At 35.5% G+C, this 25,925-nt stretch overlaps 1 protein-coding gene across 1 annotated transcript in view; it reads right to left on the bottom strand.

Annotated features, from left to right (window-relative positions):
• LOC106867281 (nuclear cap-binding protein subunit 1) overlaps window positions 1–25,925 on the bottom strand; it is a 49,886-nt gene that overhangs the window by 14,125 nt on the left and 9,836 nt on the right. Inside the window, exons 3-20 of the mRNA XM_014912117.2 lie at window positions 25,223–25,308; window positions 24,032–24,132; window positions 22,997–23,081; window positions 21,158–21,229; window positions 20,484–20,591; window positions 19,563–19,610; window positions 19,335–19,408; window positions 18,156–18,225; window positions 16,623–16,838; window positions 14,052–14,149; window positions 12,707–12,770; window positions 11,983–12,093; window positions 9,748–9,812; window positions 7,280–7,417; window positions 5,335–5,438; window positions 4,093–4,212; window positions 3,115–3,214; window positions 317–410 (exon numbers count right to left, since the gene is read on the bottom strand). Of these exons, the coding sequence (XP_014767603.1) occupies window positions 317–410; window positions 3,115–3,214; window positions 4,093–4,212; window positions 5,335–5,438; window positions 7,280–7,417; window positions 9,748–9,812; window positions 11,983–12,093; window positions 12,707–12,770; window positions 14,052–14,149; window positions 16,623–16,838; window positions 18,156–18,225; window positions 19,335–19,408; window positions 19,563–19,610; window positions 20,484–20,591; window positions 21,158–21,229; window positions 22,997–23,081; window positions 24,032–24,132; window positions 25,223–25,308 (1,754 nt within the window). The remainder of the gene's footprint in view (window positions 1–316; window positions 411–3,114; window positions 3,215–4,092; window positions 4,213–5,334; window positions 5,439–7,279; window positions 7,418–9,747; window positions 9,813–11,982; window positions 12,094–12,706; window positions 12,771–14,051; window positions 14,150–16,622; window positions 16,839–18,155; window positions 18,226–19,334; window positions 19,409–19,562; window positions 19,611–20,483; window positions 20,592–21,157; window positions 21,230–22,996; window positions 23,082–24,031; window positions 24,133–25,222; window positions 25,309–25,925) is intronic.

Here is a 25,925-nt window from a genome sequence, read left to right as displayed (position 1 = left end):
ACACACACACACACACACACACACACACACACACACAACAAGCTTCTTTCATTTTTCCTCTATCTAATTCATTCACAAGACTTTGGTTGGCCTGAGCTATAGAAGACATTTGCTTAAAATGCCATGCTGTGAGACTAAACCTGAAAGCATATGGTTAGGAAGCCTCTTAAACACACAACCATGCCTGCAACCAGAAAAAAAAAAGATAGATATGATAATGGCTGGAACACCTAAAGGAAGTCAACAATGATAATGGTAGTGGTGATTGTTCAAGAATACTAAAACAGAGAGAATATGAACATTTAAAAACAAATACCTGTTGATGTGTCCTCCATAAATCATACACAGTTTTTAGGAGACATATCTGACCCTCTTCATTTTCGACCAGTGTTTTAAATATATAATGAAATCTAGAAAAGAGAGAACGGTTAAACAAATTTTTAAAAATACACTATAAAGGAAAGCTGGAGATGAGATAACTGATACTGGACAGCTGTGCTCAGGTGTCAAGAGTTCAAATCTATTGTTATGTTATGTTCCTGAGCTACAAGACTATACTCTACATTGCTTCAGTTCACCTACAATTAGGTATCAAATTAATCTGATTTAGGCTCAAGCCACAATTCACAAATCAGTCCAGTTAGCTCTCAGAAACAGGTAAAAGATCAATCTGGTTGAGTCTCTCACCACAGTTCGCCTAGCTGTCTAGAACAGGTCCCAGATCAATATGGTTTAGTCCATCTAGTCTCAGATAAATCTGATTTACTTTCACACACCAGTCTTCCAATACTTACACTTAGTTGTCTAGAATGGATACCAAATCAAAATCTGTCAAATGGTTCAACTAGCTGTTAGGATCTATATATCACTGTTTGTGTGTAAGCATGGTTAATGGACAAGAAGTTTGCTTTGCAGTTGTGGTCTATAGTTCAGGTCATTGCACAGCACCCTGGGCAGGAGTCTTCTACCATAGCTTTAAGGCTACCTAAGCTGTGTGATTGACATCAAGTAGATGGAATCTGCATCAGAGTCCATCAGATGGACTGTAACTGGAACTTAAAGGAGCTGCCTTGCTGTATACAATGTTATGTTGATCCTGCCTGAAGATTACAGTAAGAGTACAAAAGGCTGTGGAATACTTGGCCATCATCATCATTTAACGTCCACTGTCCATGCTGGCATGGGTTAGATGGTTTGACCAGGGCTGGTAAGGTGATGGGCTGCATCAAACACCAGTCTGATTTGGCATGGTTTCTACAGCTGAATGCCCTTCCTAACACCAACCATTCCAAGAGTATAATGGGTGCTTTTGATTGCCAGTTGTGTGACATCAGTATTTGCCAGGACTGTGATTTCACTTGGCTTGATGAGTCTTCTCAAGGGTAGCATATGGCCAATTCAATAAGTAGTTAGTTCCGTCGATCAAACAACTACAATATTCGTTGTCACAATCAAAGCAAGATTCCTGTCTCTTTGGCTACTCCTGAATTCAGAACTTTTATTTTTAGCATATATTTAATGCCATAACACAGCAGTCTCTTTTCGAATTTCTATTTAATATGAATTATACAATTTCTAAGTAAACAATAATATGCATTCACACACATAAACATAGAAACTCTATGATAATACAAATTTCATACATTGGTACAAACCACATATTTACATGATGGGGAAGAGAGTTTATAGTAGATCAAACTGACACCTGGAAAGGCTCCTGCAAGATTTGAACTTAAATACAAAAGCACATAACTGAAAAGCACATGTCCTTTTGTCTTGTGTTCTGCTTATTCTGCCATCCATCACACTTAATATATATAACAATAATTCTTTTGTTCTTTTATTTGTTTCAGCCATTTAACTGCGGCCATGCTGGAGCACTGCCTTAAACAGATTTTTTTTAGTCGAAAAAATTGACCCCAGGACTTATTCTTTGTAAGCCTAGTACTACTAGGCTTGTTATCTTTTGCTGAACCACTAAGTTATTGGGATGTAAACACACCAGCACCGTTGTCAAGTGGAAATGGGGGACAAACACAAAGACAAAGACACACACATATAAATATATACATACATACATATATATGCAAATATATATGCAATGGGCTTTTCTCCATTTCCATCTACCAATTCCACTCACACAGCTTTGGTCAGCCCAAGGCTATCTATAGTAGAAGAAACTTGTTCAAGGTGCCATGCCTCTAACTATAATAATGTTTTCTACTATAGGAACAAGGCCTGAAGTTTTATGGGAGGAGATAAGTTCGTTACATCAACTCCCAGTGCCCAACAGCTATTTATTTCATCAACCCCAAAAGGATGAAAGGCAAAGTTAGTCTCAGTGGAATTTGAACTCAGAAAATAAAGACGGATGAAATGCCGTGAAGCAATTTGTCCAGCATGCAAACAATTCTGCTAACAAATGATAGTAATCTCTTTTTAACATTGGCTCAAAGCCACAGGTTTGAAGAGTTGGGGCATAGTTGATTAAAGTAACCTCTGCACACAACCATTACTTTATTTTATTAATAACAGCAACAATAATAATCCTTTCTACTATAGGCACAAAGCCTGAAATTTGAGGGGAAGGGGCTAGTCAATTACATCGACCCCAGTACTTAACTGGTACTTATTTTATCAACCCCGAAAGGATGAAAGGCAAACTCGACCTCGGCAGAATTTGAATTCAGAATGTAAAGATGGCTGAAAAGCCGCTTAGCATTTTGCCTGACATACTAACAATTCTGCCAGCCTGCCACCTTAACAACAATAAATTCAAATTTTTGTCACAAGGGCAGCTTGGGAGGTGGGGATGAGTCAATTACTTTGACCCCAGTGTTCAACTGGTACTTATTTTATTGACCCCAAAAGCATGAAAAACAACGTCAACCTCAGTGGAATTCGAACACAGAACGTAAAGACAAGCGAAATACCGCTAAGCATTTTGCCTAGCATACTAATGATTCTGCCAGCTCACCACCTTAATAATAATAATAATAATAATGATAATGATAATAATAATAATAATAATAATAATAATAATAATAATAATAATAATAATAATAATAATAATAATAATAATAATAATAATAATAATAATAATAATATATTTACTTTGCAATTGCAGAGAAGGAATGACTAAAAGACTTGGAGCCCAAATATAAAATTGTAGACACAAAAACATCAATTTTTAAGGGGTTGTGGGTAGGTTCATCTGGAAAAGAGAAGAAACTGATTAGAGATACAGCTTGAATTGCAGAAATAATGATAAACAAAAAAGAAATATAAAAAGAAACACTGATAATCTATTGGCTCAGTGGTGCTCAACCATTGGTAAATTTACACCTTGGAGTAAAAGAAATTTACATAGCTAGGATAAACATACTTGTTTGCTATTACATAATATACAAAGTTTCAAAAATATTTTAAAATTACATACCACCATTTTGCTGAGAGATCATGTACATAGTACATAACAAGAAGACATACACACACACATTATATGTATAACAAAAGCATGATAAATTATGATGCTTGCTATAAATGTACTATTTCGTCTATATTTTTGCGTAGGGGTAAGGGAATAAATGGCAATATGCATCACACCAAAGATGTAAATGACAGAGGAAGGGTTAGTAATTATTGCCACATAAAAAGCCCCCAACACACTCTGTAAAGTGGTTGGTATTAGGAAGGGAATGTAGCCACAGAAACCAAACCAAATCAAACTGGAACCTGGTGTAGCTCTCCTGTTTGCCAGCTCTGGTCAAACTGTCCAACTCATGATGATGTGCTAAGTCAGTGCATCAAAGTAAGATTTTATGTACAGGCAGAGACATGGCTGTATGGTCAAGGGGTTTGCTTCCCAATCACATGGTATCGGGTTTAGTCCTAGTGCATTGCACACTAAGCAAGTGTCCTCTACTACAGCTCTAGTCAATCAAAGCAAAAATACATTATTTTTATACTTCGTATAAATTGCATTAAACAACTTAATATATTGTACAAATGAAAAACAAACAAACAAACAAAACAATGAAAACACCAGCAATCTTAGAAAACTGCTGAAAAGTATGGTAAATATAACCTTACTTTCTTCATCCTGTAATGGATTGGGAAGATCTTTGAGAATTTCAAGAGCTTCATCTGTTGAGCACTTGTTCTTAAGGGCCTCTTTTAGTTGATGAGCAACAACGGTACCAGGTAAAGATCCTTGAAAAGAAAACATTTTAAAGAAATAATGATACTTGCAATATTTGGGAAAATATTTTTTTTAAATAGAATTGAATGTGTTGTGAACAGAAATTGTCTGAAAGGAGTTGTTCTCTGAAGGCAAAATACAACAATTTGCACATTCACACTTGAATTTACTGGAACATAATGGGTAAACAGTAAAGACCCTTTACGGTCATGAATGACCATGAGATTGCACCTAGAAAGTTCCCCTCCGAGGCAGAAATCCAGGCAAGGTTGTTTATGGAAGACCAGTAGTCGACCATGTATACTAGGCTCCCCTTTCCATGCCACCTTTGTCATCCAAGGGAAAGGCAAAGGCCAATACAGCTTGGCACCAGTGACATTGCAACTCATTTCTACAGCTGAGTGAACTGAAGCAATGTGAAATAAAGCATCTTGCTCAAGAACACAACACACACCCGGGTCCGGGAATCAAACTCACTACCTCATGATTGTTACAAATGAATGTCATTATTTTGACTTTCATTGTTCTCTGTGCAAGTGACCACTGATAATTGGTTTGGTTGACATCAGCAAATAATTTGTTAGCCGATTTCTATAAACAAAAGCCAGAATTCTTGTTCAGATTCATTGATCCAAAGGTAACTTTGACTGAAGAGACACAACTAGGTCGAAACATTACTGTCTCAAAGTCCCCTTACCTCAATGGATTGAATATGTTGAGAACACACATTGCGTGACAGTAGTTGTTGTTCTCTGTAGATGAAATACAACAGTGATCAGTATATTCATATTCAAACTTACCAAAACCCATAAAGAATAGATATATACATCATTATTCTATCAAAGACAAATAAATCTACTATCAATGATAAAAAGATAGCCTATTGATGACATTCAAATTACATTACTTGTGATATAAGGATTTCTAACCTGGCACAAAGCCATAAAATTTTTCGTCATTTAGTCAATTAAATCTGGCCTGGTGCCTATTTTAGAAGTCTTGGAAAGATAAGAAAATGGACCCTAGCAGGGACTTTAATTTATAATGTAAAGGGATGTAATAAAGCATCTTGCTTTATGCTCTACAAGTTCTATAAACTACTAAACAATAATATAAAATGTAAATTAACTTACCAGACCCTTCTCGTTCATATTTATAATTAACAGAAGGCTTCATTGGAATTAGTGCTGTAAATTCGCTGGGCATAAAATCCTGGATCCTCTGATGATAAGACAAACTGAAGACAAAATAAAAAATAAATAAAAGATATTATCTCTTAATGAACCATCATCATTATTATTATTATTTAACATCCATTTCCCATGCTGGCATGGTTGGACTCTCTGACAGGAGCTGACAAAACAGGGGACACAAAGCTCTATTGTCTGCTTCAGCATGGTTTCTACAACTGAATACTTTTCCTAAAGCCAACCACTTCACAATGTATATTGAGTGCTTTTTATGTGGTACCAGCACCAGCGAGGTTACCAAGTAACTTGCAAGATAAAGACTCTTCAATTGAGAGAGGAAGAGTAGTATTGAGGGAGGTGGCTTTGTGCCAAGTGATGAGAGCTTCTAATACTGCTTCTGTTGCATGTAATGGGTTTTTATTCAGTTGGGCAGCTGTTGGAAACATCAGTGGTGACAGATTTTGTTTTGACAGGGGGTTGGATGTGAATACATGCTGCTGACAATGTCCAACAAGGCAGAAATGTGCACCTGGCATTCTCACCAGCTGCTGCTAGGATGACTTTCATCTGTTTCTGATATATATTGTGTTTCTACACACAGCACATCCATAAGAAATATCCCCAGACAAATATCTCAGTAAATAAACTTTTTATAACATATTTACATTGAACTACACTACCTGTGACCCATTGGATCACTGATGGTTCAGGTTATAAAACATTGAGATCAGGAATCAGACACTCGGAGAGCTGAACATCTGGCGAAATCGAGAGATCACATTGTTGGACTGTCCTTGCTCTATTCTGGTTTGTTGCCAAAGAAGTTCAGCTCTCCTAGCGTCCGATTCATGACCTCCCCTGCTTCTGTCTCTTTCCCTCCGTTCTGCTAGATTCTCAGCTCTCTGAGCATTCGATTCCTGATTTCTCCTGCTTCTGTCTCTTTCTCTCTGTTTCGCCAGACACTATGAAGTTACCCAACAAAACCATGTATCTCAGGAACCCGTGTCCAATTTACGCCAAACTCATTTTATTCCATTTGTATTCTCATTTCAGCATTATGTTACTTTCAGAGTATTTTCCTACTATGCACTGTTTTGGCTATTTATGAAGGTTTCCCAAAAAACTGCATATCTCAAGAATTCATGGTCCGATTTACGTGAAACTTATTTTATTCCGTTTGTATTCACATTTCAGAGTATTTTGTCATTATGCACCTGTTTGGCTGTATTAGATTACAGACATGCAAGCAAGCAATCACAGTTTTGGTAGTAAATAGATATAACACATGGATGGTTATTATAAAAAATAAAACAATTAAATAGTACTCCATCATGACCACAAGCAAGAACCAGCAAAAAAGTGTTTTAATATTTGGCACAGGATAGCAGTTATGATGAAGAGTGACTCAGAAAACATTCAGTGCAGCCTCCAGATGGTTATATACAATAGGAATGATGAATTGAGAAGAAATGAGTCCGTTATTTATTGGGGATAATTACAATTCATTGTCAAAGATCAAGATAGACGGAGATCTTTTGTTGGCACCCTATGCTCTACAACAAAGAAGATACATAAAGAGGAAAGTTCTTTTTTTTTTCTTTTTCTTTTAATACTCAACCTCATTGATCCTTTAGCATTCAGATTATTCTGTCTAATGTAATGCTTCTTTATTTGCACTCTTTTGAATCACTTATGCATTATCTCATAGCTCTGAGATTTCAATGATGTGCTTGTTTATTTTTAGAATGACATTGTAGGGTAGGTGTGAGGCTGAACACGGCCAGTCTCAACATAAAACAGGCAAAATATTTGGGCTGATATGGCCGGTTTTAACACTAAAGGGTTAAAGGTTTGATCAAGAAAAATTAAGAGAGTTATTGATACTCACCGAAGACATCTCAATAAAGTCTCTTGGATGAATTTAGGTTTGGGCATATCAATATCTTGTGATGCACAGGAGACCCAGTCATCCCAGCTCCAACAGAACTGGAAATTACTCAAATGATAGGCAAACCATTTTGAAACCCTACAAAGAATTTTCAATGGATAAGGTTAATGAGAAGGCAAAAATCAAACTGGCAGACTAGCTATGGGCTTAAAGTGGTGAATTATTGATCAACAAGACTAGTAGCTTAGATTTTACATCTACTGAGTTGCACCACAAGACAAAATACATTTTTACAGACACAAACACAAATATATATTTATAAAATACTGTTGATCACTAATGAAATAAGATGCAAGATTGCATGATGTTTCTACAACTATTATGTAATTATTACAGCATTTTAATGAAATATGCATGTTTCATAAAGCATTGAACATTATACCTGTTTTCTACATGTTATTTTATATATGTGTGTGTGTGTAAACAGAGCTACATCTTTGCTTACTAAACATTGTTGAGCCTTACTGTGAAAAGGGAGCCCATAATGAAACTACAGGGCTCTTAAGAGTAGATCAACTAGTTATATATATATATATATGTATATGAGCTGGTGTTGAAAAGTTCCTGGCTTTGGATAAAAGAAAATACAGGAGGATCAGTTGATTATGACTTTATTAAACTTATTCCTCTCTCAGATTCACACACTTATTGCAGCAGTCCTTCAGCTTTTCTAAGCCCTGTAAAAGAACTCGGAAGTTTGGGTCTCCAACCAGGACTTTTGTGGTACTCTTAAAGCCAAGAACTTTTCAGCATCTCCTTGTACATAGACATACAAACATATATACACACATGTACATACACCATACATACATGCATATATACACATATGTACATACAACATACATATATACACATATGTACATACAACATACATACACACATATATATATATATACACACACACAACAGATATATATTTTCAAAAACAACCATCAACAATATTTTCTCTAATCAAGTGACAGAAACAACTCCATAGTAACTCAGTCTGTCTAATACAGCAGTGAAATGTCCCTCATGAAAATCCCAAATATTCTTTATAATGAAGACCAAGTTTCAACAGAAAGAGTTTTATATTAACCCAAAATTCAGTAATGTAAGTCAAATGCTACGTCTATATGGTATGCAATCCCAGTGTAGCTCTGTCTATGATAGTAACATCTACCCTGGATAGCTGACCCTGCTTGATGTATCAGCCCTCTCTTCTCTGATCTGGTTAGAAGTACTTAAAACCAACAAAGGAGACCACAATTATTGTTTGTTTCTTTTCATTTTTATTGCTTTTACTTGTTTCAGACAATAGACTGTGACTATGCAGGGGCTTTGCCTTCAAGGGTTTTAGCTGGACATATCAACCTCAACACTTATTTTTAAGCCTATTAATCCTATTGGTCTCTTTTTTTCTAAATTGCTAAGTTACAGATGTAAACAAACTGACACTGGTTACCAAGCAGTGGCGAGGAACAAACACAAACACACAACAGGCTTCTTTCAGTTTCCATCTACCAAATCCAGTCACAATGCTTTGGTTAGTCAAGAGCTATAGAGGAATACACTTGCCTAAGGTGCCACACATTGGATTGAACCCAAGACCACATGGTTAGAAAGCAAACTTCTTAGCATACAGCCACATACATTTTTTTAAATCTTTAAAGCCAGAGGGGAAAGTAGAATCCATGAACTTTTGCAGGACCTCTGAGACAGATGAGAATGAAGGTATCATCAAACTGGAGGCCTGGTCCAAATGCTTGTTTCAGAGTGGCTGAAGGCACCACTCAATGTTAGACAAATCCATATTATTGAAGCATTGTTTTTTGTAGCTGGATGTTCATCCAGTCACTAACCCTTTTCTGTTTATCAAGTAAGGGAATTTTCATTCTACTTGTCTTTTATTTACGTGTGTGTGTGTGTGTGTGTGTGTGTGTGTGTGTGTGTGTGTGTGTGTGTGTGTTTGTCTCCCCGCTATTGCTTGATAACCGATGCTGGTATACTTATGTACCCGTAACTTAGTGGTTTGGCAAAATACCCTAATAGAATAAGTACTAGGCTTACAAAGAATAAATCCCAGGGTTGATTTCTTCAACTAACACCCTTTAAAGCAGTGCTTCAGCATGGCCACAGTCAAATGACTGAAACAAATAAAAGAATAAAAGAATTCACACAAACATAACTATACAACAGGCTTTGTACAGTTTCTGTCTACCAAATTCACCATCAAAACACTGGTTGGCCTGGGTAGGGCCATAACTGAAGACACTAGTCCAAAGTGCAACTCAATGGGACTCAACCTTAAACTACATGACTGTGAAGTAAACGTTTTTAACCACATAGCCATGCTTGTCCCTATACATCCCGGCAAATTAAATTCTTCAACTGCAACTTATTTCCAGATATGTCAAAACATGTTTTACCTTACAATAGAGGAGGTTTTCATAGACTCTATTCTGTCAAAAAGCATCTCTGTTGCTTGAGCCAACTGTACAAGAGTTAAGGCAAACAAAGACAATATATATTTCAGATAATAGTCTATCAAGATACATAAAGCAAGATATATGAGCATGAAGATGAAGACAATAACAAAGATGGTTTTAATGTGATACAATTTGTGATATTAGTCATGAGAATAAGGCGGTGAGTTGGCAGAATCGTTAGCATGCCGGGCAAAATGCTTAGTGGCATTTTAACTGTCTTTACATTCTGAGTTCAAATTCCACTGAGGTCAACTTTACCATTCATCCTTTCAGGGTTGATAAAACAAGTACCAGTTGAACACTGTGGAGTGGGGGGGGGGGGCAACGTAACTGACTTACCCCCTCCACCAAACTCACTAGCTCTGAGAGCCAAAATTTGAAACTGATATTAGCCAATAGAGTACAACTCCAAAGAGCACTTGACTGCTCTTAAAAAACATTTGATTATTTACCTGTCACCTTTTAATTACAATGGCTATGAAGGGTGGTGATATCAGAGTACCCAGGGACCAAAACGAGGCCAAAAATTCAAAACTGGCCATGTATGTAGGGTATGCAAATTTTGATTACCTAAATTACAAAAACCAAACATATGTAGGTAGCATAAAGCAGTGCTCCCAACTATTTTTGCAGTACATATTGGTTTTATGCAAGTCAATTTTTATATGGACCAGGGTATCACATGTGTAACAAAAAAAAACAAAGTGCATGATATATTAATTATCATCATTATCATCATCATCATTTAACGTCCACTTTCCATGCTAGCATGGGTTGGACGATTTGACTGGGGACTGGCGAACCAGATGGCTACACCAGACTCCAATCTGATCTGGCAACCACTCCGAGAGTGTAGTGGGTGCTTTTTACGTGCCACTGGCACGAAGGCCAGTCCGGCAGTACTGGCAATGGTCACACTCAAATGGTGTTTTTTATGTGCCACCTGTACAGGAGTCAGTCCAATGTTTTGATCACATGACACAGGCACAAGTGCCAGTAAGGCGAAGCTGGAAACGATCGCACTCAAATAATCCTTTCTTACTTTGACACAAAGCCAACAATTTTGAGGGGTAGGGGAAATCAATGCTCAAATGGTATTCATTTTATCAACCCACAAAACATGAAAGGCAAAGTTACCTTGTCAGAATTTGAACTCAAAATGTAAAGGCAGATGAAATACTGCTTAGCTTTAAAAAGCAAGCACCCACTACACTCTCAGAGTGGTTGGCATTAGGAAGGGCATCCAGCTGTAGAAACCTTGCCAGATCAGACTGGACCCTAGTACAGCCTCCTGGTTTGCCAGTCCTCAGTCAAACCGTCCAACCCATGCCAGCATGGAAAGTGGACGTTAAACAATGATGATGAAGTATATATATATATAAATTTCAGATAGTATTATTCAAAACTAGCGCAATATACAGGCATGAGGACAAAGACAAAAAGAAAGATTCATATATAATATGATCTGAAGTGCACTTGTTGCAACCATGTCCCCACCCCAGTCATTCTATATTTAGAACAACAGTACGCAATGTGTAGCTCCATTTTAAGACAGCAGTTTTGTTTTTTTAATTACCTTGAACAACTGTATAGAGGAGGATTTCTCTTAAGTTTGACAAGAAATTTATAATTAACTAAATTAACTGACCCCTAGAGCAGTAATTCACAACCAGGGGACAACAAACCTCTGGGGATCCATAACAGTAGTACTCAGCATCCCTGAGTTAAAAGATCTGTTGGGTAGGTAGAACTTTTAAAAAGCGTAGGGTTTGTGGGAAAATTTTTTTTAAAAATTCTTTGATTGTGAAAAGATTGGGAACCTTTGCCTTCAAAAAAAAAGGGGGGGGTGAATCGAGAGCATTAAACACTGTAATGTAATAAATCTGATAATTTACTAGTTTTAGAAACTCTCTACCTTTATTGATTAAAAAATATTAAGCTAGTTCAGTAGGTCAGTTGTATAACAACTTTAAAATATTCATCTACCATAAGTTCATACTGAGCTTGATAAGAATATAGATAAGATCTTTAACATTGTAAATTGCATTTAGCTACACTATAAAGTTAGTAGTGTAAATTAAGGTTTAAATTTTTTCATCACTTCAAATAAACAGACAGTAACAAAGTGAACAGAAGGAAGATGACTGGGTGTGGAGGAGTTTTCAATAAGGATACAACTTGTGGCATGGAGCTAGGTTGCAGCTTACAGAGCTCAATCAAAGTTGAGCCATAGAACAATTCCAAAAATGGAGCACGTGGTAGATTCAGGAGTTGAGCAAACATAACCTGCAAAAACATTTTTTTAAAATTTAAATTTGTACATCAAATTTAAAACTACTGTGCATAAATCAATTAAAGGAAGCAAAACAAGGATGTATAATCTTTTCAAGCCACACACACACTATTTCTTTTATACATGTGGTCAATTTTCATAAAGCAAGGTGGAAAATATATGAATTAATAAAAGGAAAAATCAGTAAACATATAAATTCAACTTTACGATGAAAGTAAACAAACAAAGTTTGTTTTTAGAAGCGTTGAGATGTATTGTAAGATACAGAAATAAATTTATTTCTCAAACGCGTGATAATGCTATAAATAGCGTGATCAGGATAAATTATCCATATATTGTAGAAAAATACGTTACTGGCCAGCCATGAGACTCGAACTCACATCTCTGTGATTACGCGTCAAGTGTTTTACCATTAAACTAAACTGCCCAGCAACAAATTCTTCTGCAATTTTAGAACTTATAAATTTATCCTGATCACGCTATTTATAGCATTATCACGCGTTTGAGAAATAAATTTATTTCTGTATCTTACAGTAAATATATATTTTAAATGTATGTGTGTGAAAGAAAATTTTGAAACAAGGAAAAATTGTTTGAAAAACTCACCTCAACTATCATATAATTCAAAGGTATTTTGTTCTTATTATGAAGACCAAGCAGCAATGTGGCACTGCAAATATATATCAGACAGTTTAAAAATAAAGAGAAATATTTCACAAAGGAGAGGCATTAGATCCCCTTTTTATGTCTTTGTCAGGTGAGGCAGTGCAGCACCTATGACTTTTTTCAAGGTATCTGAGACTGGTAATGAAAAAAGGGAAGAAGAAATCATGACATATGGGTTCTGCTTTAAGCTGTGGTATGTCAAGATAGAGTTTTAGTCAAAGTAGAAACTTACTCCGAATACTTGCAACTCAGTAGACCTGTTTAAGCCTTTAGCATTCAGATCACCGTCAGATGTAATCCTTATTTATTGCCTTATTTTGAATTAATCATAAATTATATTGAAACTTCAAAATCTTGATGATGTCATCATCATCATCATTTAACATCCTCCTTCCATGCTGGCATGGGTTGGATGGTTTGAAAGGAGCGTCCAACCTATACCAGCATGGAAGATGAATGTTAGATGATGGATGACATCATCAAAATAATGTGAATAATTAAGCATTACATCTGACAGAGTAATCTGAATGCTAATTTTTAGAATGACATTGTCGGGTAGGTATGAGATGCATGATCTGGCCATAAAACAAGTAGAACACATTGGCTAGATATGGCCAGTTTAAATGCTAAAGAGCTAAAGGCACCCAAAGGCCAGATGGTGGTGTTAGACTTAATCTCTGTTGCCAGTTTAACAGCTAGTACTGAGTACAGTCCACCAAAAGGGTTGCTATAGGTTTTATCTACCAAATTACATCCACAAATCTTTGGTCAACCCAAGGTGCCAACCCAGAACTATATGGCTGGAAAGTAAACTTCTTAATTTATAGTACAGATATATGACAAATGAGGATAAATAAAGATGCTGGATTATTGACCACATGGTTAAAAGTTTACATTTTCCTGCTGGCATTGTGTCATAACCCTCACCATATCATCCAACTCTGCTAACTTCAGTTTCTTTATCATCTTTTACTTGTTTAAGTCATAAGACTGTGACCATGCTGGGCATCACCTTGATGAATTTTAGTCACATGAATCAACCCCAGTACCTATTTTTTAAAGCCTGGTACTTATTCTACCATCCTCTTTTGCTGAACTGCTAAGTTACAGGAACGTAATACAGCAATACCAGTTTTCAAGCAGTGGTGGGGGACAAACAGTCACAGATTTAACAAACATCTTAACCACACAGTCACATGTGCACCAATCTATTCCTACTATGGATATCAGATAACAAACATAGCTGTTATTACAAGAGTTGGACAGGAACTAAAGCAATACATACCAATCTTTTCTTTCATTGTGGTTGGTAGAAATAATACTGTGCAACTGGTCTTCAATTAAATATCGTTCAATTGAGTGGCTCCCAGGTAGGACAGGGCCCTATTGGGAGGGAAAAAAAAGAAGTTAAGATTACTCAGGTGGCATTAAGGAAATGACAAGGGACTGCAAGGTGTGGCAATTAGCTGTACTTGATAAGACACATCAAGCTAAGTAAAATCGCTGTTTTCTACACATACAGGCTCACCCTTTTAGATGCTGGTGCTACTTAAAAAAAATCCATGCTAGTGATACATAAATGCACCCATGCAGGTGGCACACAGAAAGCACCCAGCACACTTTTAAGTGATTGGCATTAGGAAGGGCATCCAGCTGTAGAAAACATGCCTCAACAGACTGCTGGAGTCGGGACAGCTCCCTGCTAGCCAGCTCCATGTCAAACCATCCAACCCGTGCATTTAAAGCAGATGTTAAACAATGATGATGTGTTGTTTAGATTTAGATGGAGGATGTGAAAGAAGTATGACACTGCTTTACTGAGGGTTCATTTATTCACTACCTCCAGTTTACTGATTCTAGCCATGTTGGGGGTACTGCTTAGTAAGATATGTGTGATTATACTGACCCCATGTACTGATCTTATTTTATTGATGAATGACAAAGTGAACCTGAATGGTATTTGAACTCAGAGAATAGAGGGGTCATCATTATCATCATCGTTTAACGTCCGCTTTCCATGCTAGCATGGGTTGGACGATTTGACTGAGGACTGGCAAACCAGATGGCTGCACCAAGCTCCAATCTGATTTGGCAGAGTTTCTACAGCTGGATGCCCTTCCTAATGCCAACTACTCCGAGAGTGTAGTGGGTGCTTTTACGTGCCACCGGCACAAGGGCCAATCTGGTGGTACTGGCAACGTCTAACCAAATAATGGTATCTCATCATCATCATCATTTAACATTTGTTTTCCATCCTGGCATGGGTTAAACAGTTTGACAAGGAGCTGTGCCAGGCTCCAATTATCCGTTTTAACAAAACATTAAAATATGATAAATTTGTGTAATATGAGGAAAGGTGAGTTCTGATATTCTAGGAAGTGACCTTCTTTGAAGAAAATATTTTTCTTCAAAAAGAACTGCCTTGAAACACTAGAACTCATCTCTCATACACTAGAACTAATTCCTCTTACAAACCTATCTTATTTCACAAATTTTAGTTGGAATGTAAAACAAATAATGGGATGGCATATGGAAAAAGATCTGTCCAATCTAAGCAAGCATGGAAGAAAAACAGATGTAAAAATAATGATGAATAGGTTGGAAGTTAAAGATTTGGTTGCTATTTCTAGCAAGTTACCTCAGTTGTGTTGGGTGCAAAAAGAAAGATATAACAGTTTATGCGGGTGTATAGGTGTTTCATGAATTTTTATAAAAGAAAAGATTGTATATGTTCACTTCCACAGCTGGATGAGTGAATTGGGTGCTGAAAGGATGACTGATGTCCCATCATTAATATCAGTTTCAAATTTTGGTACAAGGCCAACAATTTCGGGGTAGGGGGTAAACCGATTACATCAACCCCAGTGCTCAACTGGGGCTAATTTTATCGACCCTAACTGGGGTCGATAAAATTTGAAATCAGAATATGAAGATGGATGAAATGTTGCTAAACACTTTGCCTGGCATGCTAAGTTCTGTCAGCTCACCACCTTTGACCTATCATTAATACTGTCGTGTGTTACTGGCATAGAGACACCTACTGTCAATGGCTCAGTCCACCAAATTCTAAGTAGATTCCATGGGAATGCAAAATACACCACTGTAGGTAGCAGAAGTACAATATAACTAGTGTCTTGTAAGCTTGAATCAGTGAATTGGCTCATTGGAAAACTTTAACAAATGGTGTAATTATGCACAAATGCTGAACATAAGTTAAAAAAACGCCTTCTTTGAGGGATTTAGTTTGGAAAAAGATGGACTTTGCCAAATTAAACTGCTTCAGTGGTATTCCAACAAATCAAAAGCTGGGATCTAGGGAAAAAGATAAGAAATAGGATGTAAAATGTTCTAAATATCAAGACTCTCGTCTTTCCATGGTGCACAAAATTATCTAAATTTATGTGCCAGTAAATAACTTTTGCCACTGCAAACTATCATTAGTGTTTGCAGAATCAGGTTTTTATTTACTAAAAAAAAAAAAAAAAACAGTTACAGTCAACCTAGTAAAATGATTGGCTGAAATATAATGCAAGTAACAAGTAATTCACAAGATGCATCCCTCCTTCCATTAAAAATTAATCAAGGTTAACCTCTATGTAGTTACTTGATCTATTAGAAATAACAACCAAATCTTTTTCAAATAACACTAATATTTTAAATAAAGATACAGTGGGCAAGTCATCCTTGATATAAAAAGAGACAGATTGGTCACTGCTAGAATGTCTCTGATTATAAGTCTTCTCAATTAGGGCTGACAGAACACTAAATAACAACAACATAGATAAAAAAAGAAATTCACAAATATTATGGTATTTCCATATGACTCAACAGGAAAGAAATACAATATAACACTTACCTCAGGCACATCTGTATAATCAAACATCCTGAAAACTACACTAGGCAGTGGATAAATTGTGTCTTCGTGATGTGATGGAGGAGTAACTTGGGGCAAAGTATGCTGTAAGGCTTCACAGAGAATATTATCAAATGCCAAATAGGGGCGAAGAATCTGCCTTTCAATCCATTTGTTATTCTTCAGATTTTTTATCTGAGCCCACAAGCAGTCCAAGTACTACAAATAAACAAAATGGAAGAAATACAGTTAATAATGGTTTACAATTCAGGCAGAAGGCACACAACTTCAAAGGACTGGGGCAAGTTGATCAAATCAACCACACTGACCCCGACAGAATTTGAACCTAGAAAGCAAAGAACCATAACAAATACTGCAAGGGCATTTTGTCTGAGGTGCTAGCGATTGTGCCATTCCACCACCCTAATAATAATAACAATCCTTTCTACTAGAGGCACAAGGCCTGGATTTTTGTGGGGAGGGGGAGAATTGATCACGTCAACCTCAGTATTTGACTGGTATTTAATTTATTGACCCTGAAAAAATGAAAGGCAAAGTCAACCTAGGTGGAATTTGAATTCAGAGCATAGTGACAGACAAAATATCGCTAAGCATTTCACCTGGCATGCTAACGATTCTACCAGCTCACCATCCTCCTAATAATAGTTTCAAATTTTGCCACAAAGGCAGCAATTTTAGGGGAGGGGATGAGTTGATTACATCAACCCCTGTTTTCGACTGGTACTTATTTTATCAATCATGAAAGGATGAAAGGCAAAGTCGACCTTGGCAGAACCTGAACTCAGAACAGAGCGACAAAATAGCACTCCACAGGCACGTATCCTTAATGTAATTCTCAAGGAGATTCAACATGACCCAGAGTGTAACAAGTTTGGCCCTTTGAAATACAGGTACTACTCATTTTTGCCAGCTGAGTGGACTGGAGCAACATGAAGTAAAATTTTGCTCAAGGACACAATGCATCGTCAGGAATTGAACTCACGACCTTATGATCATGAGCTGAATACCCTAACCACTAAGCCACATGCCTTCACTATTTGGGTTGAATATGGCCAGTTTAGATGCTAAAGCTCATCTCTCTGTTGACTCTCATTGAGGTTCAGGTTACACACTCAACATTCCTCTCCAAACACTACCAAAGTACATTTAATGCCCATAACTTCCTCCATACAAAGAGTAACACATTGTTGATAAATGGTAACAGTTCTTTGACTTCTTCCACTCATTCTTTAAACAAGCTATTCTCTCACTACATCTAATCTCATCACAAGGTACAAGTTTACTTATTTAACCAATAGTCAGCTGTCAGAATACTTCATGAACTTCATTTCATAGGTGCTCCTGTTGTTAACTACTTCCATGAGTTTACAAGTAAACTCCTGGTTCTCTATCGATCAGATAGAAATCCCACAGCATTAAAACTATTATAGTATGAAAATAAGGTTAGAATGGTGACAATAGTAGGGATGATGATGATTAGTTGAAAGCACTTTGGATTTGGGAAATAAAATTTACCTCTTCTTGTGGATGAGGAGTATCTTTGGACCAAACTTTCAGAGCAGCAACATGAGATTTTGATCTTTTACTGTACAAGAAAAACAAAAACAAACAAATATATATATATACATATATATTAGGGTGTACAAACAGGGCAAAAAAAAATACTCAGTACACACACACACACATGTATGTATATATAAATAGTCACCTGTGTATTATACTTAATATATATACATCATGAAATGCAAAATTACCGTGCTAGTCATTCAGAGATAATATTTTCTTATGGATGTGTTGTGTTTAAAATATACATTTATTTTGAGTTCTATTTATTATTTCTTTTCTATGTGTGCACATATCATCATCATCACCTCTCTCTCTCTCATATATATATACACACACACACTCAAACATTATAAATATAACTAAAAACACAAGTATAAATATTTTTCATTTTTAAACAGCAGAAGTTACAAGGAGGCTCATGAGACAAGAATTTGTTTGTGTGTATATATGTGTGTGCACGCATGTGCGTGCATAAACAAGTACTGATATTAGCTTATACAGTTCAATAAATATCAATTTTAAAGGTACAATGCAATGCTTCTCATAACTCAAAAAATATATATATACATACTGAAAGATATAGTGAGATTTGAAATTTTGTTAGAAATATAAAATAATAACCAGCCTGCCTATTTTTGCTCAGTGGCTTCAAGATTTAGTGTGCGATCACAAGCCTAGTAAGGGAATGCTAAAGTGAACTGATTATGATGAAAATTAAGTTGGTTTCTTAAACCAACTTAATTAAATCTTGAGGTGTGAAAAGTAGTTAATCATAATAGTCAAATCTCATTGTCGTATCTATCAAAAGAATATATCTCAGGATGCTCTAATTAGTACTTCTGGTGGGACTAGTGAAGTTTTGTTCACAATATACAGTAGATTATATGATAGCAGTGTAAGAAGTTGGATGTTGTATGGCAACAAAAATAAAGGATATATGATGGTTAAAGGAGAGTAAACTAAAACTGGTGCATTGAATGCACAAAACAAACTTGAAAAATGGTATTACAAGAAAACAGGAAAAAATTGTTGAGCTCTTAAATTGGAAATAAATTGCTAAATTCAAGCATTGCACTTTGTAGAATTGAAGACCATCACCTGGTAGTAACAGAAATAAAGCAAACTCACCTGATATAGTTCTCAATCACTAACAATAGCTTATCTAATTCAGTTTCTTTTTTCTCATACAATTCTCTTCCAACCTGAAGGCAAACAAAGAAAACATCAAATAAGGACTTGTGAAGGTTGTTATCTTTAATGCAAATTGTCTGAATTAATTGAATGTTTTCTACAAAAGAAAAACTTTTTATGAAATTAGAAGAGATATCTACAAACTGAACAAAGTAAAATTCTTACCCATGGTAGAGATGATAAAACTGCATAAACATAAAAGTCGGATCGCACCTGAAAGAAATAAATTGCAGTGTGTTACAAATATTTCAAGACATTTTCAAGTGATTTTCATTAATGTTTCTCTATTGCATTTTCAGTTTGTTCATTGCAATGATTTCCACAAACTGCTACTCTGAACTAAATGGGATGGTTTTTGTAAACTTACACAAGTAAATTTTTGTTTTGGTTAATTTAATTTTTTAATTTTAGGTGATGCATTTATTACTAAACATTTATGAGGAGCAAAACATACTGGCAAGTAAAGAGACTGAGGCAATGCAGGCAAGCAAGAAGACTAAATCATATGCTTGTTGTTAAGTGGTAGTTACCAGCAGGTTAGAAATGATAGCATAATCATCATCATCGTCAGTTAATTTAGTTGATTATAAACTTCTTATCAAACTTAAAAGAGATCTTCCTCTATACAGTTGTTCAAGGTAATTAAAAAAAAAACTGCTATCTTAAAAAGGAGCTACACATTGTATACTGTTGTTCTAAATATAGAATGACTGGGGTGGGGACATGGTTGCAACAATTGCACTTTAGATCATATTATATATGCATCTTTCTTTTTGTCTTTGTCCTCATGCCTGTATATTGCGCTAGTTTTGAATAATACTATTTGAAATCTATATATATACATCATCATCATCATCATTGTTTAATGTCAACTTTCCATGCTAGCATGGGTTGGACGATTTGACTGAGGACTGGCGAACCAGATGGCTACATCAGGCTCCAATCTGATCGGGCAGAATTTCTACAGCTGGATGTCCTTCCTAACGCCAACCACTCCAAGAGTGTAGTGGATGCTTTTACGTACCACCGGCACAAAGAGACGAAAATAAAAACAACAAAGAAAAATATATAAAAAGGTAAATCAACCTGAGGAATGTTATCTTCAAGAGTCACTTCGACAAAATTGTCAAACATAGACAACAACGATCCAGCCACAATTACATGGCAGTTGACCAGGTCACACAGAAAACGAACCTGAAAATAAAGATTAATAAACAATTAATCATTTCTTGCTCTAGGAGTTGATAAACTAAATGTGACTCATATACTTAGTTTTCATGATAATTAGCATATTTGATGGCATCAGGAATGATCTGACCTCTAAGTATCCCAATTTGCACTTAAAAATATGGTTTCAGATATTTTATTAGTGGCTTAGTAATATATAGATCTTGTTAGTCATTTTATAGCCTGCATTGTTTTTCTTTTAAAGTAAGAGAATAGGGAAACACTGTTAGTTTAGTATAAACCAACATTAAACCACAGTAGAGTTTAAATTGGCATATGAAAGATATAGCCATTGTCCAAAGATATATAATTATTGAGACTTGTTTCAGGGAAAAATAACATCCTTGATGCCAGGAAATATAGTAAGCAATACAGCAGAACAGAGTGTGTCACACCAAACCTTTTGGTCTATTTAGTCACATTACTTTATATTTTGAGTTCAATCAATTCTGCTTTTCATTCTTCCAAATATATGTACTATTGATATACTGAGATTAATTATTATTATTACACAAAAATTAAGAACTCCTTACCATAATCCTGGCACCTTCAAAATATCCTGCTTTCAGGCATTCTTTTAAATTTCGGACCAGCATTTCTACAAACTGTGAAAGCAATGAAAAATATTTAAGTCACTTAAGAAACTAAATGTCATTATAAGCTCAAAATATGTGAGATCCAAGAACGAAATTTTATATCAAATAGCAACAAGAATAATTAATGTTTCACAAATTACTTCAATCTAGGGACTACAAGAAAAGTAAAGTGTATAATAGACTGTCGCATCAAATGACAATACCAAATCATTATTATAATTATTATTTAATGTCTGTTTGCCATGCTGACACAGGTTGGCAGGATCCAGTGAGCTACAGACCTGCATCAAACTCCAATGTCAGCCTTGGCATGGCTTCTACAAATGGCTACTCTTCTTAATGCTGACCACTTCATAGAGTATACTGGATGCTTTTTTTTCATGCCACTGGCACTTGTGAGGTTGCCAAAGTAACTTGAAAGAAGGAGAAAGGCTCCTCAACTAAGTGTGTGGTAGGGAGGAGTATTTGAGAGGGGGAGGTGGCTATATGACAGGTGGTGAAAGGCTAAAGTATGATAGAGGAGCAAGTACCATTTTCTTGCTATAAAGAAGATATGTGGGGCTACTCAAAACTATATAAGGGTGAGAGTAACTGGGGAAAAGATAAAGATGGTAGCGAAGAGATATTAGAGCATATCCTTAACCCTTTAGTGTTTGCATTATTCTGCCAAATTCAATGCTTTTTTATCCACAATGTTTTGAACTAATCATGTATTATCTTGTAGCTATGAGATCTTGATGAGGTAGCTGTTAATTTTTAAAACGATATTGTAGGGTTGGTGTGAGAGACCAGATCTGGCCAGTTTGAACATAGAATAGGCAGAATACTTTTGGCCGGATATGGCCGGTTTAAATGCTAAAGGGTTAAGGCACAAGGTGAGCATAGAACATAAGAAGGGATGAAGACAGTGAATTGGTGGAGTATTTCTAAATTAATTATATTGTCCAATTATACAACAGTAGTCATGACGGACATTTAAAACAGCTTTAGCTTAACTTCAACTTTGAGATATTGTACACTAACAATTGTCAAAAACTTTTATGATACATCTATAATCTATATAATGACATCATTCCAGTGACCTGACTGCAGATGTATAACCTCTATGTTTTGCCCACTAAAACGTTTAGACAATTTATAAGATATAATATTCGCAAAATAAAATATAATATGAAGTATATGTTAAAAATAAGCTGAAGTAGGGGAAAGGATGAGGGGGACTCTTTAGTCCTACAGTAGACAATCATTCTAGTGATGGTGGTACAATAAAATGAACTCAGTTACAGCATTTGACTAAAAAAAACCTTAAATTACAGTGATAAATATGACTGGTTTTCTCAGTTCCTGTGAATTATAGATGCTGAAAAGCTGTCACAAAGTCACAAGACCTAAAGAATTCATGCCAGCATAGGAAAACAGACGTAAATTCACATTGTTTTCGTTTCAATACAATTTCAAAGCAAGTTACTAGCCAAACAAGTGCAACTCCACAATTACATTAACAGAATCTCATTAAAAAAAAAAGAAGCAAAAGCAAGATTAAAGGGTCATTTAAAGCAATTGCCAACAGCTTTTTCATTCTTCAAATATATTTATTAAATCCTAAATATATTAATAACATCAAAATGAATTTACAATATGACATAGTGGCAGACCAAAGAAAAATAAAAACACTAAGAAAATAAAGCCGTTTATTCTTTTCTTATTTTCCACACAGACTATGACTGATATAATTTTATCATATATACTATAGATGATGATGATGAACATAAATACCTCGCCCCCGCAGTTATAGTTCTTGGCATTCAACAATCCCACCAAAGTTGTATAAACAGTTAACTTCTCAGGTAATCGAACAACACTGAAAGTGAAAAAACAAAAAAAAATGTTATGTAAATTCTGCACTGGAACTTCAGTTGAAAAAATTACAATTTCTATTTTAACCACCATATTTCTCTCATGGCAGAGCTGGGTTAAGTACCAGGTTTAACAAACATAGCAGCAAGAGGTAGGATGTGCTCAAATTTAAGGATATGCAAATTTTTCTTTTTTGTCAGGAGGGAAGGCAGTTCCCATGATGCTTTACATTGCCACAGAGACTGAAAGGAGAGAAAGAAGAATGTGTCCTCAAAACAGAGACCTGATTTGAATGCTTGCAACAGAGTGGACTCTGTTAAAGGCATTCAATGTGTGAGGTGTACACATATTTTTAATCTTTTACTTGTTTCAGTCATTGGACTGCAATCAAGCCAAGGCACTGCTTTCAAAGGTTTTAGGTAAATCGAACCATTACTTATTTTCAAGTCTGGTATTCTATTTGTTCTTTTTGCTGAACTGCTAAGTTATGGGGACATCAAACCAACACTGGTTGTCAAGCAGTGGGATTAGTATGAGGGACAATCTAGGTTTTGATTGCTTTTTCTCTCCTCTCTTTTAAATTAGTTATTTCTAAAAAAATTTTATACAAACAGGATTGAGCAAAGTGGGGGGAAAAACACAATATCTATATTAAGATTAGAACTTATGATCTTGTGATTAGTAGTCAAACACAATAACCTTATAACTATTCATTTGTTCAAATTTATTAGCTTTTCCATGCTAACATAGGTTGGACATTGTATCTCACTAAAAACTTCAGAAAATAACTAACATCACAAATTTTCATTGCATACAAATCAAAAGCTTCATTATTTTATGTAAATAAAACCATTATATCTGATGATAATAAATCAATATCAAAATAATCATTTATAAAATTTGAAAATAAGACCAAATTATTATCAAGAAAATTTAGGCAATGAAATAACTGACCATTCACATAATATTTTCAGAATTTTATGCTTGTAATTTGGTAGATCAGTTTCAAGTACATTAGCAAGTCCTTCAAGGTTACTCTCCAATGATGAGGTGCTCTGAATTGAAAATATAAGTAAAACATTTTGTAGAAACACACTGGAAACCTAAAGAAATACATACTATAATTACAGTCTTTTATTTGTTTATATATCACTTTAAAATTGATATAAAATGATGATGAACTAAAGAGAATGTGCTATTAAATATGGGAAATATTACAAAGCATTTTGCCCAACACTAACAATTTCACTAATTTTTATAATAATCCTTTCTATAGGCACAAGGCCTGAAATTTCGGGGGAGGGGACCAGTCAATTATATTGACCCCCAGTGTTTCACTGGTACTTAATTTATCAAACCTGAATGAAAGGCAAAGTTGATCTCGGAAGAATTTGAATTCAGAACATAAAGATGGATGAAACACCCCTAAGCATTTTGCCCGGCATGCTAATGATTCTATCAGCTCACCATTTCACTAATCTTTATAATAATGATTGTTAAATTTGCCAGTTTGTTGCGTAACTTTCAGTTTGGTTCGCAACTCTCCCATTAAATTTTTAAATCGGTTAAAGCCTAATATGTATTTTGATCTACTAAATGTTTTTTTTTTTTTATTTCAATACTGTTTTGCCATCTTTTAATTCTTTCTTGAATATACATGTTTTTCAAAAACAAAAAAAAAGGATTACTCATTATAGGCATAAAACAACAGGTCATGCACCAGTCTAACAATAATGAAGATTTCTTATATATGCATAAGGCCTAAAATTTGAAATGGATATAATTGATTATATCTGCCTTCATACTTGACTGGTATTTTATTTCATAATCCTTGGATGGAAGAAAGGTGAAGCTGACTTCAGTAAGACTAAACTAAGAATATAAAGCAATGTAATGAAACACTACAGGGTCTTTGGTCTTGGTACTCTACCAATTCTTGGAAAATATAATTTGTAAAAGAATTTTAATTCTTCAGTAATATTTCTGAGAAAAAAATTTCTCTCACTGAAATACATGTGACCTACACAGAGGTTTGTTTGAATGCAAAGTATTTGGGTGCTTTTGTTTTGACAGGTGTGAAGTGCTGTTAGACAAACTAGAAGAGTTTACTTGTGTACAACAAAACTGTGTGCTATACAGACATACCTTTTCTCCAACCCTGGTAATCAAAGATTCCAACCGTTCTTCAATATCCAGAAAGTCATTTGTCCTCCTCCGCTTCCTCGAACGAGCTGTAATTATATTGAGACAATAAATAGTAGTAACATAATAGAAATAATAAAAATCCTACATTTTGTTAAATTTTCTTATTTCTATTTTGATACGTAAATTTTGCTATACTAACAAGAAAAAAAAAGGATGGATGGTCACAGGTGGAATGTCTTTCATCATAAGGTTTGCTTGCTGAAAGCTGATGGGGAGCTAGAACAATATCATTATTCAATGTGCATGTCCCTTCCAGACGTCAAGTTGGAGAAATTCAGTTAATCTCTGTGACTGCAAAAAATTGCCCTTATTAAAACAGGTTCCTAGTAGAGGGAATTATTTGCAGGTTCAATCGACCTGTTAGAAATAGCAGCCAAATCTCTCACAGTTAACAATCATCATCATCATCGTTTAACGTCCGCTTTCCATGCTAGAATGGGTTGGACGATTCGACTGAGGGCTGGTGAACCAGATGGCTGCACCAGGCTCCAATCTGATTTGGCAGTTTCTACAGCTGGATGCCCTTCCTAACACCAACCACTCCGAGAGTGTAATGAGTGCTTTTACATGCCACTGGCATGAGGGCCAGTCAGGCGGTACTGGCAACGGCCACTGGGGAAAAAACAAACAGAAAACAATGATC

Source organism: Octopus bimaculoides, chromosome 3, assembly GCF_001194135.2.
Source record: "Octopus bimaculoides isolate UCB-OBI-ISO-001 chromosome 3, ASM119413v2, whole genome shotgun sequence".
Classification (NCBI taxonomy): domain Eukaryota; kingdom Metazoa; phylum Mollusca; class Cephalopoda; order Octopoda; family Octopodidae; genus Octopus; species Octopus bimaculoides.
This window is presented reverse-complemented; position numbering and strand designations above follow the sequence as displayed.